Source organism: Danaus plexippus, chromosome 17 (genome assembly GCF_018135715.1).
Source record: "Danaus plexippus chromosome 17, MEX_DaPlex, whole genome shotgun sequence".
Taxonomy (NCBI): domain Eukaryota; kingdom Metazoa; phylum Arthropoda; class Insecta; order Lepidoptera; family Nymphalidae; genus Danaus; species Danaus plexippus.
Genome location: NC_083548.1, coordinates 4,818,116 through 4,833,888, shown reverse-complemented (window position 1 = coordinate 4,833,888; position 15,773 = coordinate 4,818,116). Strand labels below are relative to the sequence as shown.

Here is a 15,773-nt window from a genome sequence, read left to right as displayed (position 1 = left end):
AAGCTTTAAGCTACATAATTATTAAGTTTCAATGAAATAAATTCAGTTGCTTTTGCTTGATAGAACAATATACATCAATACACACACACAACCATACAGCCTGACGAACTTTCGCATTTATAATAAATTAATAATATACGACGTTTTCATTCGCTAGGTAATATGAAAAATGTGTGTTTATAAATTTGTTTACACTCCTGTGTTTGAGAAAGTCATTAAATGAGTCAATCACGAATAGATAAGTTATTCTTATAATATCTTTAATTTTGTTCTTAATAATTTTTATATTACTCGCTAAAACTACAGAACTATCGAGATATAATAAAATAAATATGGATAAAGTGATCTCCTACACACAAAATATTAAAACTTTTCTATGCTAGTATTTATTACAACCAGTGGGAGTAAACATAATGTAGCCATGAGTTAGAAAAATAAAAAAATAAATTAATTAACATACGAAAACTATTTCTTTATTACAATCTACATACTTTTACCTCCGACGCGAAAAAAGGGCTAGAATAAGTGTGACTTCGATGTTTGTGTGTCTATGACATTGTAACTCACAAAAGGATTGACAGATAAACATACGAATTTTTCATTTGAAAGCCAGTTTCCTTCCGGTGGTTCTTAGCTATGTTTGGGTAAATTTTTCTAATAGAGTAAGAGTAGGTATCTCACTATTTCCTTGATGCATATTTTCGGAATGATTACTTGATTAAATGTTAGTGTGATTGTTAAGTAACAATGACAGTTATTTGATAGAATAAAATTTGTTATGTTATTCTTAAATTAGTTAATGCTTTACATTTAATTTAAAATAAAATGAATTGGGGATAAAAAAACTTTAAGATGCTAAAAGTTTTTAGGCTTAACCATTTTTATATGACAGGAATTTTATAACCAACTTCTAATAAGGCTATGTACATTCAAGTCTTTTGTTACAGTACATAACTTGTCCTCAATTACGAAATGTATATCCACCCTACATTCGGTGTAAATTCGTCTGTCGGCGACGCGTAGTCGGCGAGTTAGTCGTCGTCTCAGTCGCGATCACCCGCCGTTACAGTCCACTCGTTATTTGCAACAGATTATAAAACCATGGCCCGCTTTGGAATCACGTTGTGCCTAGCCACGGTACTCGCCCTCATAGAAATAGGTATGTTCTATGTATATCACAGTATATATTAAGATCTTACAATGTTCCCACAATTTCTCTTTTGTATTTACAAACAAATGTTCCCAGATTAATTATATTGTTGATCAATGTATGTGATATATTTAATTCGGAGTAAGCGGATGCATAGTAGGTACATTGTATGAAATGATGGACGCTTAAATTCTAGAAGAATTAACTGCCAACCAACAAAGCGATTCAACTGTTAAAATGCTTATCTTATAAAATAAGAAGAAAATAATAATTTAAAGGAGGCTGGTTTGATTATAAAGATTTTACTTTTTGATTAATAGTAATGGATTTTAAAAAGATTTTTTTTTAATTTTAATTTAGACTTCCGTCTATCGCCATCTTTGTTAGACATACATATAAAGAAGTGTTGGAAACCTCTTTCACTTTAAATTTTGACCAACATTTAATTTTAACGGTTAACAAATTTGTGGACCGTACACAGACAGACAAACGAAGAGGAAAAATTTTATACGTCTCGATCGTGAAAAAACCAAATATTTTTTTGTTACATCTGGCTTACAAATAGTTCATTACCATCAACTACAAAATATGCAACAGTAATCATTTCAAATACATATATGTATTATACTATGTTTCTTTACCTGTACCTATAATTTATTCGGTGACAAATGATTATTATTTTTTTATTTAACATAAATTATCTCACTAGTACACTAGTACATCACTTGAGCTGATCAACAGTAAATGATATTTTCCCAAGCGACCGACAACAAAAAATCGTTTTTATTCAATGCTTGACTAACTTAGCGATTACGAAGCTTCTTCCTATACAGCAATTACCATGATAAATAGAATAAGGAAAATTCTTACAACTATTGATCACAATCGTTAAAGCGGTAGACATTTATAGTCACAATATATTACTAAATAAATCGTTTCTCTATTCGTTTTGATTTTACGTTAAACTATAAAAATAAAATTATATATTTCAATTTCCTTATTAATCAATTTATAGTAACATTATTAAATAGTTTATATATATTATTTACTACTTAATCTTATCTAAAAACGGATAAACATTAATTAACCTATGAAAAATGCATCGAGCATAAAAAATAAGTTATTGTTGGATACTTAAGGCTCTAGCTAATAATTAATACAAATAGTATACATACTCACAACATATCAGAGGATCGAGTAACAAATGAATAAGAAACAATATTTTACATCAATATCAATCAGTGTTTTGGCATAAATCAATATTATCTTTGTTAAAAACAAACAAATTCCTTGTTACGTATTATATATGCATTATAGCTCGGTGACCTAAACTATGAGTCGTCTTCGTGATCAGACTAACAGCATAATTGCACATGACCTCTCCTGTGACTTGTCAAAGAAGAATGCTAATATTCAAATGAAGTGAATATTGAAGTACAACTAGAATTCACTTTTTGAAGGTTATATATCGGCGTTTAATAATAATGATATTAAACCAATAATTTTTTTTTATATTGCACTTAATAATAAAACGAAAAATACGTGTATTTTTATATTAAAAGAAAATTAAAAAAACTATAGATAAAACAAAGTTAGGATTCATATCGAATTATTGTTTTACTAAGTATTTTACTAACCATTGTAATAAGATAATGTCATAGCTAAAATACATTATGATGTCACTAGGTGACGATGAAATATAAATCATTTACAATACTTTATCTGAAACGATATAAAAAACACGATAGTTCGTTATGATTTTTCTAAATGAATAATAATTAATCTAGATTTTTTTATTTCAGTACAAACTAAATAGACCACGGTTATTGAGTTTTCTAAAAGCGTGCTATACTGTAGACTGTATAATTAGACTGAAGGACAAATCAAACATAAAGTTATATAAGTCTTACCTATCCCCGGGATAGAATCTCCTGCTCCTAATATCTGTTTTATCGAAGCAATCGATAACACTCTAGGGATATGATTTTATAAGTCTCAACCGTCTTACGCATCTTTGGCTGCGGTCCAGGTTTTTAACGAGAGCACAACAGAAAACTTCCATTGCTATGCATAAACATCACGCTAGCCTTGTTACAGCTCCGTATTTACTGCCCTATATCCTTGGTCATAATGAAAGGCATATTTGATTATATACTCTGATATGATAATCATGAAATATTTTGAGGAACATGCTGGCGTCTATGCAAAAACAACAATACAAATGCGTTCCAATTCATTAAATGTGTGTAAACAGTTAACAACAATTTTTTTTTTTTTATAAAATCAAATACAATTAATTTATTTAATATTAAATAACATCTAACATATTTTAACGTGTGTTTTGTATATAACATGAATGAATCATGTATAATATATGACCTGTTTTATTAAATAGAGGCCATGTCGTCGACTCTATGATTAGGTTAAAAGTTTAATTGCAATTTTAAAGTCTTATAAAGAGTGTTATTGACTGTGGTGAAGACAAAAAGAGGAATTTTTTATTGTATGTATTCAGTAGTATGATGATCGAGCGTCAAATATAGATTCCAATTAACTAAATTAATCGTATTGTATGTTTTTAAATTAGTCTCTGTGGCGGAGCTATCATGTGCTATATAAAAAAAAAAAAACTTGGAAATTATTCGTTTTTAGGTGAATGTCGTACACAGTCCAACTTTTTTCCTCTACACATTGAATTTAGTATAGAAATTATAATAATTTTGAAAATAAACGCTAATGTTTAGTAATGTTGGTTATTACACACATCATAGAGAAAATCAATTGAAGCTATTTGATATAAATGTATATAATAAAACAGTTTTATCGCTTAGTCGCGTCCTTGCCCTGGACTATTAACCGAACCTTATATTGATATGACCGAATAGAGGTCTTCTTAAGGCTGACTTAGATTACAGTGTTATAGTTTATACAATAAGAATGGAAGAAAAGATAATTATGAAATAAAATACAGTAAGCATTCAAAGAAAGAAAAGACAAATAAAAAAAACTGCTATTAAATAAGTCGACTATCCTTGAAGTACAAATAAAGATAAAGTTTCTGGATATTCTTGTTTGAATGATGTTGAAGTTTGGGTTTGTGTAACTGCTGATGGGTTTTAAGAGTGGTCTTTTAGGAAAGAATAATAAATAGAGCGTAGATTCCTAAATACGAAGATCTATGAAAGTTCTTGCGATTACTAAGACAAAAACAAACAGAACTACAGGAGACATAAACATTTAGCCGGAGTTGGGTTTGAGTAAACAGACGTAGAAGGAAAAACAATATGTAGATCGGAAAAAGGGTGGATTTGACATCCTGAGCTGATAAAGATATCGTGATATATGTATATGAATCTATGTGCAAATAAAATTTGCAGAGACAACAAGCTATTAAACTTTTTATGTTCCGTTATGACACGATATTTTTGTTCAATGTGGCGACAAACACTGAGAAGAAAACTAGGTAGGAACATAACGTTGAAATAGGAATTATTACAAAGTCACCGTTAAAAACAACGCTCTCTGATATGAAAAAATATTTTTCGTAACCATACTCAATTTGACAGGGTTTCAAACATTTTTGCTATATAATATTCATATAATAAATACGAAGTTTTTCTTATAAGATTTATTATAGGATCTTGTTTTATTAACGAGATGACTCAAGTATTTTTTTCCTATACCTACGTACATACATAATGCTATTGACAGTACCTTATACACACATCAAGGTTACATACACCATAGTTATCATAAATGACGCAATACATCCTTGAGAAATGTTATTATCATCTCACGACATATAAATAATATAACAAAGTCTTTGTTTTTTACCTATAGTACCAGTGTCTCACAATGTAAAATGTACAAGGTGTAGCCACTGTATGCATTTAATACCTATTTATAGTTTTTTTAAAATCTATATCAGTTATGTGAATAACATAAACAATATCGCAGAGAGATAGCGATACCAAAATTAATAACCGCTTCAACTTTTATCTATTATTAACATCAAATCACTGTAAAAGCTCGTATTGGGACGAGTATATATCTTTAAAAGCACATCATTGATCATATTACTTATAACCGTCCAGTAAGAAGTTAAACGATTTAAGACTACACAAACAATAAGATTACAGCTGCGATTTTATTCCGTGGTTAGAATTTAGTTGTAGGTATCAAACCAGTTTCTTGTTGACTAATTCAAATAATTGACTAATTCAAATAGTATGGCCTCTTTTAAAATGCATTAAAATTAAATCTCATCGCTGCTTTGTTATATATAAACCACTCGGCAAGTAAAAGAACTTGTACAGAAATCTAATTTAATCGAATTTATCGCAATCGAACCATAAAGTAAAACAAAAGCACTCTACATAATTATATTTATCTATTAGATAAAGGATGCCAGTATGCTTAAATTGGGAAGATGCCAACTCAAAAAACAATATATGGCAAATACTTAACTAATAAATTAAGGCTTAATGTAGCCTTGGAAGATGACTGGCCGTATGTATAACAGCAAAAAAAAAAACGTTGTTCTCGACTCTGATATTTTTATACGTAACCATTGATGTTATATTATGAACGTGGAAAATTACCAAGTTATAATAGACTAATAGAAATAGAATCTTTAATTAATATTTTATTATAACTTTTTGCTTTAAGAATTTCGAAACTAAAAGTACCCTAAGTGTTAGTTTAGCACAATTACAATTTTTTTTTTGGCATAAAAATTCACCTAGTTCTTATTGTGAGTTTAATAAAAAAAATGCTAAATACGAACAAACCAAGCAGTAGAAAATAGTCTTATATTATTGCTATAACAGTAGTAATACGTCTTATAACATAAATCATATGCATGTTATAAAACAATAATCGTTTAAGGTCATTTATTATTATAAGTAGGAATAGAAAAATATGCAAACCTAATAAATTCATGGTAAATAAAAAAAAACACGGCGAAACAGGTTTGATGTTGAGGCCATTTGCAAAAAAAAAAAATATTTGATGATCTCATCTTCACGTTTAAGTATTTCTGTGACAGCGAACATAACAACTGAAACATCACAATATCCAAAACAAAAGGCTAGCTGAGAATCTATAAATATTTATAAATGAAACTATATAACAATCTGGTAACGCGCAAAATCAAACAACGTTGCTTGTCGAAGGCGTTTGATCATGGCCTAAATATACAAGTGGCCCGATGATGTCATTGTGACATAACCGCGCGTGTGACATTTTAAATAAACTTGGTGTAAATAAACTTTACATTATTTTAAGCAATACGTAAATTATGAAGTATAATAAAAATATTTTATATGAAAATATAGTTATTGCGATATCACAAATTGATAATCATTTACCCTCATTTATAACTAAACAGTAAAAAATGTTGACTGACGATCTCATTGTTAAATGTCGTCGTCAAAAAGATTTGAATCTGGCTTTAAAATTTTAACACAATTGCGCATCTATTTATACCAATATATTCGCATGATTTGTTTTACCTGGGTGGCCAACGAACAATCTCTTACCATTTATTATTTGTATATAAAAATTATTAGTTTTCAGGAAATATATTTTTTGGGCAGATAAGATGTAAGAATATTTTGTTAATTAATCGAATTTATGAAATAGCATTATTTTTCAATAATTCCATGTCTGAGTATTAAAAAGTTTTAGCCGTTCTTATGATTTAATTTAAAACAAAATATAGCATTCTCTTCTAAACTACCGAACTGTATACAATTTAAATTAAAAAATGAAAACAATTTAACAATATCAGCAGAATGATTTTTCTACGATAAAACCTTTTCATACACTTACTATAACGCAAATTTATTTTATATATTTAAACATTAGCGATTATAAAAAGTCTTATTTTTCATATACTACGAAAAACAAAAAACAATCAGGTACGCTAGATATATCGACCTTATCCTCAATGTCTTTCTTCTATTTTAATAATAATAAAATAAAGAGGCATATAAATGTACAATTTTTTTTGTATGTCATGTAAAACTTCCTTTGTTATATTACAGGGTCCTGCCTTCAATGTTACCAGTGTAATTCTCAATCTGACCCGACTTGCAACGATCCATTCTCGTCATCAAAAAGCCTAGTTGTAAGTTGCATCAATGCCATTGAAAATTTATTTCTAGATCGATAATAGATTTTTTTTTTAATACTTATATAACATTTTCTAAATGTTTTATTCTGTTCTTTAAGGACTGCTCAACTCAAGATTCTGTGAACTACAACCGCCTTTATCTGAAAGATTTGTTGCCACGGGAACTCATTGATTCCGTAGTTGGCGCGCCTAGGTATTGCCACAAAATTGTTATGGGTGAGTATTAATTTAATCTTTTCCTTTTTCTTTCATTATTTTTAAAACAATTCTTCTTCGACTGTAAGTAGTTATAAATTTTAATCGTAACAGCGGTTATATTAGGCTTTATACTTACCCCTAAGTATTGGTAAACAATTTTGTAAAGGCAACAATATTTCGATATTTATATAACATTTTACATTTAACACGAATTAAATATCAGTTAGAATTTTTCGAACATAAGTAACGAGAGCTAGCTAAAACATTGGCCAGCGCAGAACATAAAATGTTTTTGCAGATTTATATAACACTTTTTTATCGAAACAATTACAGAGAACGGCGCAACAATCCGAACTTGCTTGGATGCGAATCCTACAGACCTGGGCCAATCATGCAGTCTTATCACCAGGATGCCAGTCCAACCAGACCCCAGCAGACATGTCAAGACGTGCAGTGTTTGTAACAAAGACCGCTGTAATGGAGCATCATCTGTAGCATTCTCTCTACCTTTAGCTTTAGCAGCGCTTTTAGCCTCTTATCTCTACAGCAAGCAATAATTGGCTGCATTAAAAGTTCAGCTTCATTATTGCTTCCGCTTAAAATGTTAAGTGACAAATTAATTTTAAAACGAACATAAGATAAGGCCAGTAATTGTTGAAAGCACACCGATTTTATATATTAAGTGCTAAAATAAATGATAATATTGATAAAAAACAACAACAGTGCACTTTATATTATTAATTTTATAACTATTACGTAATACTTGAAATAGATTTAAATTGAAAACTCGAGATATGTCAATGTTTGGGATGTGAGAGTGAACATCCGCGTTTTTTTTTTAAATTTATTATTATAGCTTCGGCCTTATATAAACATCCCGTCCAACATGATTGTTCTGACTGTTGCTTGTTGAAATAGTTTTTAATAGATATAGGTTTTAATGTTTTAAATCGTGATCATTGTGAATTATTGTAATAAGAGATAAACAAATAATTATAGATCACTTAATGTATACAAATTTGCTACAGGTGGTGGCTGTTATTCATAACGACCATATTGGATATAGAATAAACATAAAAGTCACACTCATTATTTAAAATAATATATTTCAAGCATAAGATGAGCTGTGTTTAATCGTTTTTTTAATGCAAAATTAAAAATAAATTTTGATAAGGTCTCCATCAATATTGTCATCACTATTACTATAGTATGATTTAATTTTATTTTTTGTTTGAAACCTAGTAACATCATTTTGACTAACAACATCCTATGACCTATATTATTTAATTGAAATATACAAACTTGAATGGCAAATCGTTAGTAATTATTGTTTTATCAATATAAAAAAAATATCGTTTATGTTACGTACGTGTTTATGTGTACCTAGTGTATATGTTTTTAATAAAGTTAAAGAGAAATCATTGTTTCTTTTCACATCATCCAAAAATCTATAAAAACAATACCTCGGCGGTCCGCTTCAAACCGCTAGCCGCCAGGTTTCTCGAGTAGTCTGTTAAAACTTCTCGAACAGTAATTAAACTATGTTTACCAAATATCGTAACACTTTTTCACACCACGAATCTAAGCATTCGGAGACATGACTCGTCCATTTTCCTTTCAAGATACTTATAATTCTCGATGTTCGTAATTTGAAAACTAAATTTAAAACAAACTATAACATTACGTAAGTACTATGTATCTATAGACCATTTTAATTCTTTTCTGATCCGAAGTTTTTAACAAAACTACAGTCTCGTACTTACGCATTAAACATTGAAATTTGAAGCAACAAATTTAAAATGAGATTAATAATACAAAGCTATCTATACTGCAAAATATAATGCCAAATTAAACGTGACAACTCTAGTCGTGTGAGTTGTGGTTTAAAAATAAAAATTTGAGACGAAGAATAACGCAACACTACTCGACAATCTATTACTGGGAACTAAAATAAAACAAAACAAATATAACATTGAAGCTATTTACAATATTTTAATGTATTACCACATTTAATAAAAGTAAAAAATGCCTAGCTGATTAAGATAGGGTTAGCACTTAGCGGCTTCGGGTAGATTATTTGTAAATAACTTATGGTGTACCTTCAGCGGCGTAATCTTAAAGACAGAATACCATAGTCATGTTCAGTTCGTCTTTCTAAGGCCGATGACAATACCTCATCCCACTTCAAACTTTTGAAAATTTTTTTTTACTCCTGTTATGTAATTTATGACAAGCACAAAATAATAGAATAAAAAAGTTTTTTTCATGCGTTACGTTGAATATCTTATGCATTACTTCGATGGCAGCCCTAATAGGTTCTTTTCAAATTTGGTTAGGTAGACAGAAGAGCTTGGACGGTGGAGATAAGCGTTTAACGCGCGGTTAATAGAGACCCTTTAAACCTACACCTGGGTCGCAAGTCCAAGGCAATGTTGATGCTCCTCTCCCTGCAACACGATGGACCTGGCACCCGCACGATGAATCATTGAATGCTAAGAGGTTTTGTCTTATTTAAAACGAGTGTCCGGAGAGTCGGGTTGACGCCGGAAAGACTGCTGACACTGGATAGACAGCTGACGCTGGAAAGACAGATGGCACTGGAAAAACAGACAACTGCTGGAAAGATAGCCGAGAGCAGCGGCCTATCAAGCCCAGCCCGGTATTTATCCATCTAAAAGTCCGATAAAGAAAAATACCCCAGGAACAGTCGGAGAGAGGGAGCGAAAGATTTATCCACCGGTCGATGTAAACGGCGGAAACGGTGCGAATACGGACTTGAAATGCCCTACGTGCGGGAAAATTACAAGAGACGAGCCTGGTATATTAAATATCTAAAACACATAATCGTGTTGAAGCACGACAATCGTTGGTAAATTCTTCAACTTTCATTTCGGATAGAGTTTACACTCATGATACCATGGTGAACTGTATTAACTGGAAACTACCAGGAGTCCATTGACATTCGGACACGTCTTAGCATTTCAAATATAAAACAATCGACTTGAAAAGTTCACGACTACAATATAACGGTCCTGTCAGAGCATCCGGGCTCGAAGCTGGAATTGAACTCGCAAGTAGAAACTTTCCAAAATAATATAAGGAGGAAAAAACGGGAATTAATAAAAAATCTACATACAGCCTAGGCGACAATCACTTTAGTCATCAACTAGATAAAGCGTTTAGGTCAATTAAATTTTGTCCGGGTAAAACAGGAAATAATTTTGATAAAAACTCTTTAAAGTGTTCTTAAACTTTTTTTAAAAAAGAACGCGGACAACTTCTCCTGACCAACGAAAAAATTTACGAACACTTTAAAAGCATATATGAAGTGCCTAAAGGTGTGAGACAATATAGAGATCCCAACCAACTAAACCCTGGCATTTCTCGTATCCATTTCCACCAACGCTTGAAGAAATTGTTAGTCAGATAACAAAAAAATCATCTTAATCTGCAGCGGGACCCGATGGTATCCCATATATGGTCTTTAAAAAATGTTCATCGGTTCGTAAACATCTCATAAACATATACGGTAAAATCTGGTCAAGGAAGCAAATCCCGGAGTGCTTCAGGAAAGCAATTCTTATCCTCATTCCCAAAAAAGATCAAGTTACTGATCCGAAAGATACTAGCCTTAACAATTACTATATCTAAAATCCTCTTCTCATTTCTAGAAACGAGTACGACGCGATTCATGCTCAGCAACAAGTATTTTAGGCCAAATCACCAGAAAGGGTTTTTACCCAGGATTTCTGGACGCCTAGAACACAACACTTTGCTCTCGGAGAGTTTAAAGGATGCTAGGAAAAGCGAGAGGCAAATTACAGTTTGATGGATAGACTCAGGGAACGCGTTCGGGGCGATACAACATGAATGAATGCTATTCGCGCTAAGATAGTATAACTTTCCACCCCTAGTTAGTGATATGTACGCGTCTTATTACTCAAATTAAAAGTTTTCTGTAATTACTAAGAAAGGCCCTTTAAAAACTTTGAGTTACAATGTAGGACTATTTCAAGAATGTTGTTTATCTTCAATAGTATTTAATATTGTAATTAATATCCTAGTATATAAACTAATCAGCAAAGAGAAAAAATAGGGGTATCGGCTCAAGTTTAATAATAAATACACAGAAGTTTTGGGATGAATCTAAAAAGGCCATCGGAGCTATATAAAAACCTAAGAGTTTCCAAGAGATATATTCGGGGAAATCCCATGATCACCTCGTTACATCGCTCCCAAAAGACAAAGATGCTGCCGAGCTACAGTAAAGACTTAAATTCCATAAGCAGTTAATGATAGGAACATAAACTAACAGAGTAGGGTTAGGATTAAGTAAGAAGATCCAAGCTAAAATTTAGTAAGAGGGATTGAAGGTACCGAAAAAACTTTACATATCTGAGGGAAGGCAGTTGGAACTGCTAAGCATTTGCTAGTAGAATGTAGGGTACTCCTAGATAGCGGTCAATACTCGTGTCGTCATGATAGGGTTCTGGAACATATACAGGAAACGGTTAGTCTTTGGGTAGTCACACTGAAAGGGGAATAACCACAAACGAGCGATCAGTAGGTATTGTGAGAGAAGACACTAGGGCTATAAAATCAAACATCAAGCCTTACTCTATCCTTAAAGCTGCTTCGGATTGGAACACAATGATGGATAAGTACGATAAACAATACAAAATACCAGAGGATATTTGTGCCTCGGCCTCCAGACTATAAATATTTATGTATTCGCGAATTTTAAAGCGCGTTGTGAAAATAAAGCTGACAGATCCTTGGGAAACCAACATCCCCAAAGACCATACTATCAAGGTCAATCATTATTACGATCACACTGATATCAATTCATTCTTGGAACGTACTTCGAAGACAGCCCTAGTAGGTTCCTTTCAAATTTGGTTAGGTAAAGAGAGGAGCTTGGACCGTGGAGATGAGCATTTAACGCGCGGTTAATAGAGATCCCTTAAACCTACACCTGGGTCGCAAGTCCCAGGCACTGTTGAAGCTCCTCTCCCTGCAACGCGATGGACCTGGCACTCGCACGATGAATCATTGAATGCTTAGAGGTTTCGTCTCATAACATATAATGACTGGACCAAAAGCCCAAAAGAATGCTTATTTTACTACATTTAATGTATGTTTGTTTTTATGTAGCTATTAAAGTTTATAATATTTCGTTAGTTTTGCTTTAGATACTATCAAAACAAACTTCATTCAAATTGCTTTAGCCATACAACCTTTAAAATATTAACGACAGGACTGAGTGACTTTTGCATTAACAATATTATGTAAATATAGATGGCATGGCTATGTTAATCATGAAATGGTAACATCTGTAAGGTTAGTAATTATAAACGGAATTTTATGTAAGAAAAAAACAAATTATTTACCTTGTACTATATATAATTAATACATTTTTGTTTTATTGGCGTTTATTATTGTACTTAAATTGGTACAGATCAAGATATTGCTTTAATAACAATGGCGATAGCTGACTGACGATAGCGTACCTTAAAGCTCCATTAAGCGCATCGTATTTAGTGATTGCACTGATAAGCAATCCTATAAAATATATTTTCACAAGGGCTAAGTCCAATGCATTTCAGTCGAACAAGATGAAGATCGCCCTAACACTCTGTTTCGGATGTATTTTCTTTGGATTTTTTAAAGTGACCGTTTCTGGTAATATTTTAATATAATATAAATGTGTTTCATTTTTTTAATAAACAATAAATTATATTAAATAATATAAAGTGCAAAAAAAATATTTCCTATTTTTCTGTTATATTATATGTATATATATGATGTAAATTTCTAAAGGTTTTGAACAACATTATTTTTGTTTAGATGACCAACACGCCAGCGAATATGACTTGGAAATAGCCGAGAGATCGGTCGATCAAAATAAGACGGATGATAAGTCTGGAGCACAGGCTACAGCAGTGGCGCACTCATCAATACGACAGCGTCTAATACCAACTCAATTACCTGTTGATGTGGTGGAATGCTATGCTTGCACCGGTTGCCCTACTGTCACATCTAGCACCCTCTCAAAATTATGCCCGTATACCCTTGATCCCAGAAAACAAGGGCGCTGTGTAACATACTCCGAGCAATATAGACGTAAGTTATCGTAATTATTTTACCTAATCTAAATCAAAATAAATCGAATATTTCGGGATTACTACGCGGTAATAATAAGATAATTAAAATTATTTTAACTACCTGCTCCCGAGGCCGAAAAGTAAAATCCGAAAACATTAGTTCTATTTCAATGAATTCTCACGAGTCTTAGATCTCAAAAGAAATAAATTTTACAAAAGTCAGTTTATATACATATTATATTCTTAATATATGTTATAATCAGAAACTAATAATGGAATTGGCTGAGTATGCCAGTAGGAATATTCTGTAAAAAGTCTTAAATTAAAAAAATTAATTGGAAATAATCCGATACAGATATGAAAACTCCATGGAGCATACGCGGATGTGCTTCTGAAAGAGGTTCCTGTGAAGATATCAGACGGGCACACGCAGCACACTCTGATATCGTATCTCTACTATATTGTTATGAGTGTGAAGGAGACAAATGTAATTCTAGTGCAGCATCTCACTCTATAGCCGACTTTACTCTGGCCTTCTTCGTCATCATGGCCTCACCTTTGTTTGCGAAATATACTATGTCATAGATATAACTCCACGCTTTGTTAACTTAATGTTAAATTTTTCAATATCCCAACGACAACAGAACGAAACTAAATGATTAAAGATTTATCATATAGTATTTAAAAAACTCATAGTTGCTTTGTACATATTAAACAATTTCCTACATAAACTGTGTTATCTTTTTCTTCTTAACAAATAATATTTTTCATTAACAAAAGCAGCTTAAAAATATCTACTTCGTAAACTTGGCTTATCAAAACTATAGTCAAATCATGTTACAGCCCGAAGCCTGAAATTTCATATTTTTTTATTATTGACAGAATAGATTTTCATTCACAGTAATAATTGTACTTCTTCATAATTTTTGAATAATTCCCATTATAATAACGCGTATCGGAAAGATAAGCCATTTCGTGCTCGTGATCGTGCTGAATATATAGCAGAACATAAGTTACATTAAAATGAATCGGTACATTAAATGTAATATATTTGAAGTAAAATTTACCTTTCTGCGAGAGTAGAATTCAATACAGGGCTCATAAGTCATTACACTGATTAAATAAAATTAAGCTGATCTGTCTAAATAACGCAATGTTCTGCTTTTTTTTAAATTTGAAATGTTATTCTCATAGTCCAAAAGTATTTATTTCTATCTCATTTAGTGATTCACATTTAATATTCATAAATTTGGTTTAAAACAACATAATATTTTTGAATTCGGTCATCTCGCTTAACATTTCATAATCTTTATTTTCATTTGAATATAAATCAGTACCAATATAAGAAATATTCACGAACAGTTATTGGACTAATCATATTTTAATATATATATAAAATAAAATGTTCACATAACATTTATTTGTTTATTAGTTAATTTTAAAATAAGTCATATCTTTACGCTCGAAAATCGGAAAATAAGCCTTAAATGAAGTGCTTATTAGTGCTGTCCACAGAATAAAAGAAGTAAACATCACTGTTATTTTTGAAACTTTTTAAGGTTTTGATATTTAAAAAATATAAATATTGTAATAAATTTATAAACGAGATGAATTTAGGTTATTGAATAGTTAGGAAAACTAATATTTTTCTCAAATTGTTATGATTTTTTCTTTATTATTTAAGCACCTATTTAAAAAAATTACATTGCATAAATGCAGAAATACAACCAACTAACGTTAAAACATATAAAAACCAATATCATTTTTCAATCATAGTAATTTATAAGCAAAATTCTCGGTAGTTTGTTTTATATAACTATTCAAACTCTGTTAAGTTATGAATATGTGTACCGACATATATTTCATATTGTTTGAGACCTCACGGTATTATTTTTATCATAAAAATTAACGAGAAACTTGTAAATTCAACCCGTAAGTCTAAATCTATTTTTTATAAATAATTTTGGAATTCAACAAAGCCAACCGGTTTTTATTCTTGACGAATTTTTATTAAGTACATATACATATAAATACAGATAACTATTAAACTTATTCTTTTATTTTTGGACTTGAAAATCCAAATGATCCAAATGTTTTGTTTGATTTTTATAACAAAAGGCCGCTTTAAATTGCTTGTTTTGTAAAATTCGTATTATAATTTGTAATATATACTGGTTTGCTTTAT

The 15,773-nt window shown here is 31.0% G+C and overlaps 2 protein-coding genes across 2 annotated transcripts; both read left to right on the top strand.

Moving 5' to 3' along the window:
* Positions 1–998: 998 nt before the first annotated feature.
* Positions 999–8,902, top strand: LOC116771290 (uncharacterized). The gene is made up of 4 exons (XM_032663110.2): positions 999–1,159; positions 7,198–7,280; positions 7,385–7,502; positions 7,818–8,902. The coding sequence occupies exons 1-4, from the start codon at positions 1,102–1,104 to the stop codon at positions 8,039–8,041; spliced, it is 483 nt and encodes a 160-aa protein (XP_032519001.1). The 5' UTR covers positions 999–1,101; the 3' UTR covers positions 8,042–8,902.
* A 4,157-nt stretch (positions 8,903–13,059) lies between these two features.
* On the top strand, positions 13,060–15,636 carry LOC116771277 (uncharacterized). Its single transcript, XM_032663090.2, has 3 exons — positions 13,060–13,166; positions 13,332–13,607; positions 13,944–15,636. Exons 1-3 carry the CDS (start codon positions 13,100–13,102, stop codon positions 14,171–14,173), a joined length of 573 nt encoding a protein of 190 aa, XP_032518981.2. The 5' UTR covers positions 13,060–13,099; the 3' UTR covers positions 14,174–15,636.
* Positions 15,637–15,773: the final 137 nt, after the last annotated feature.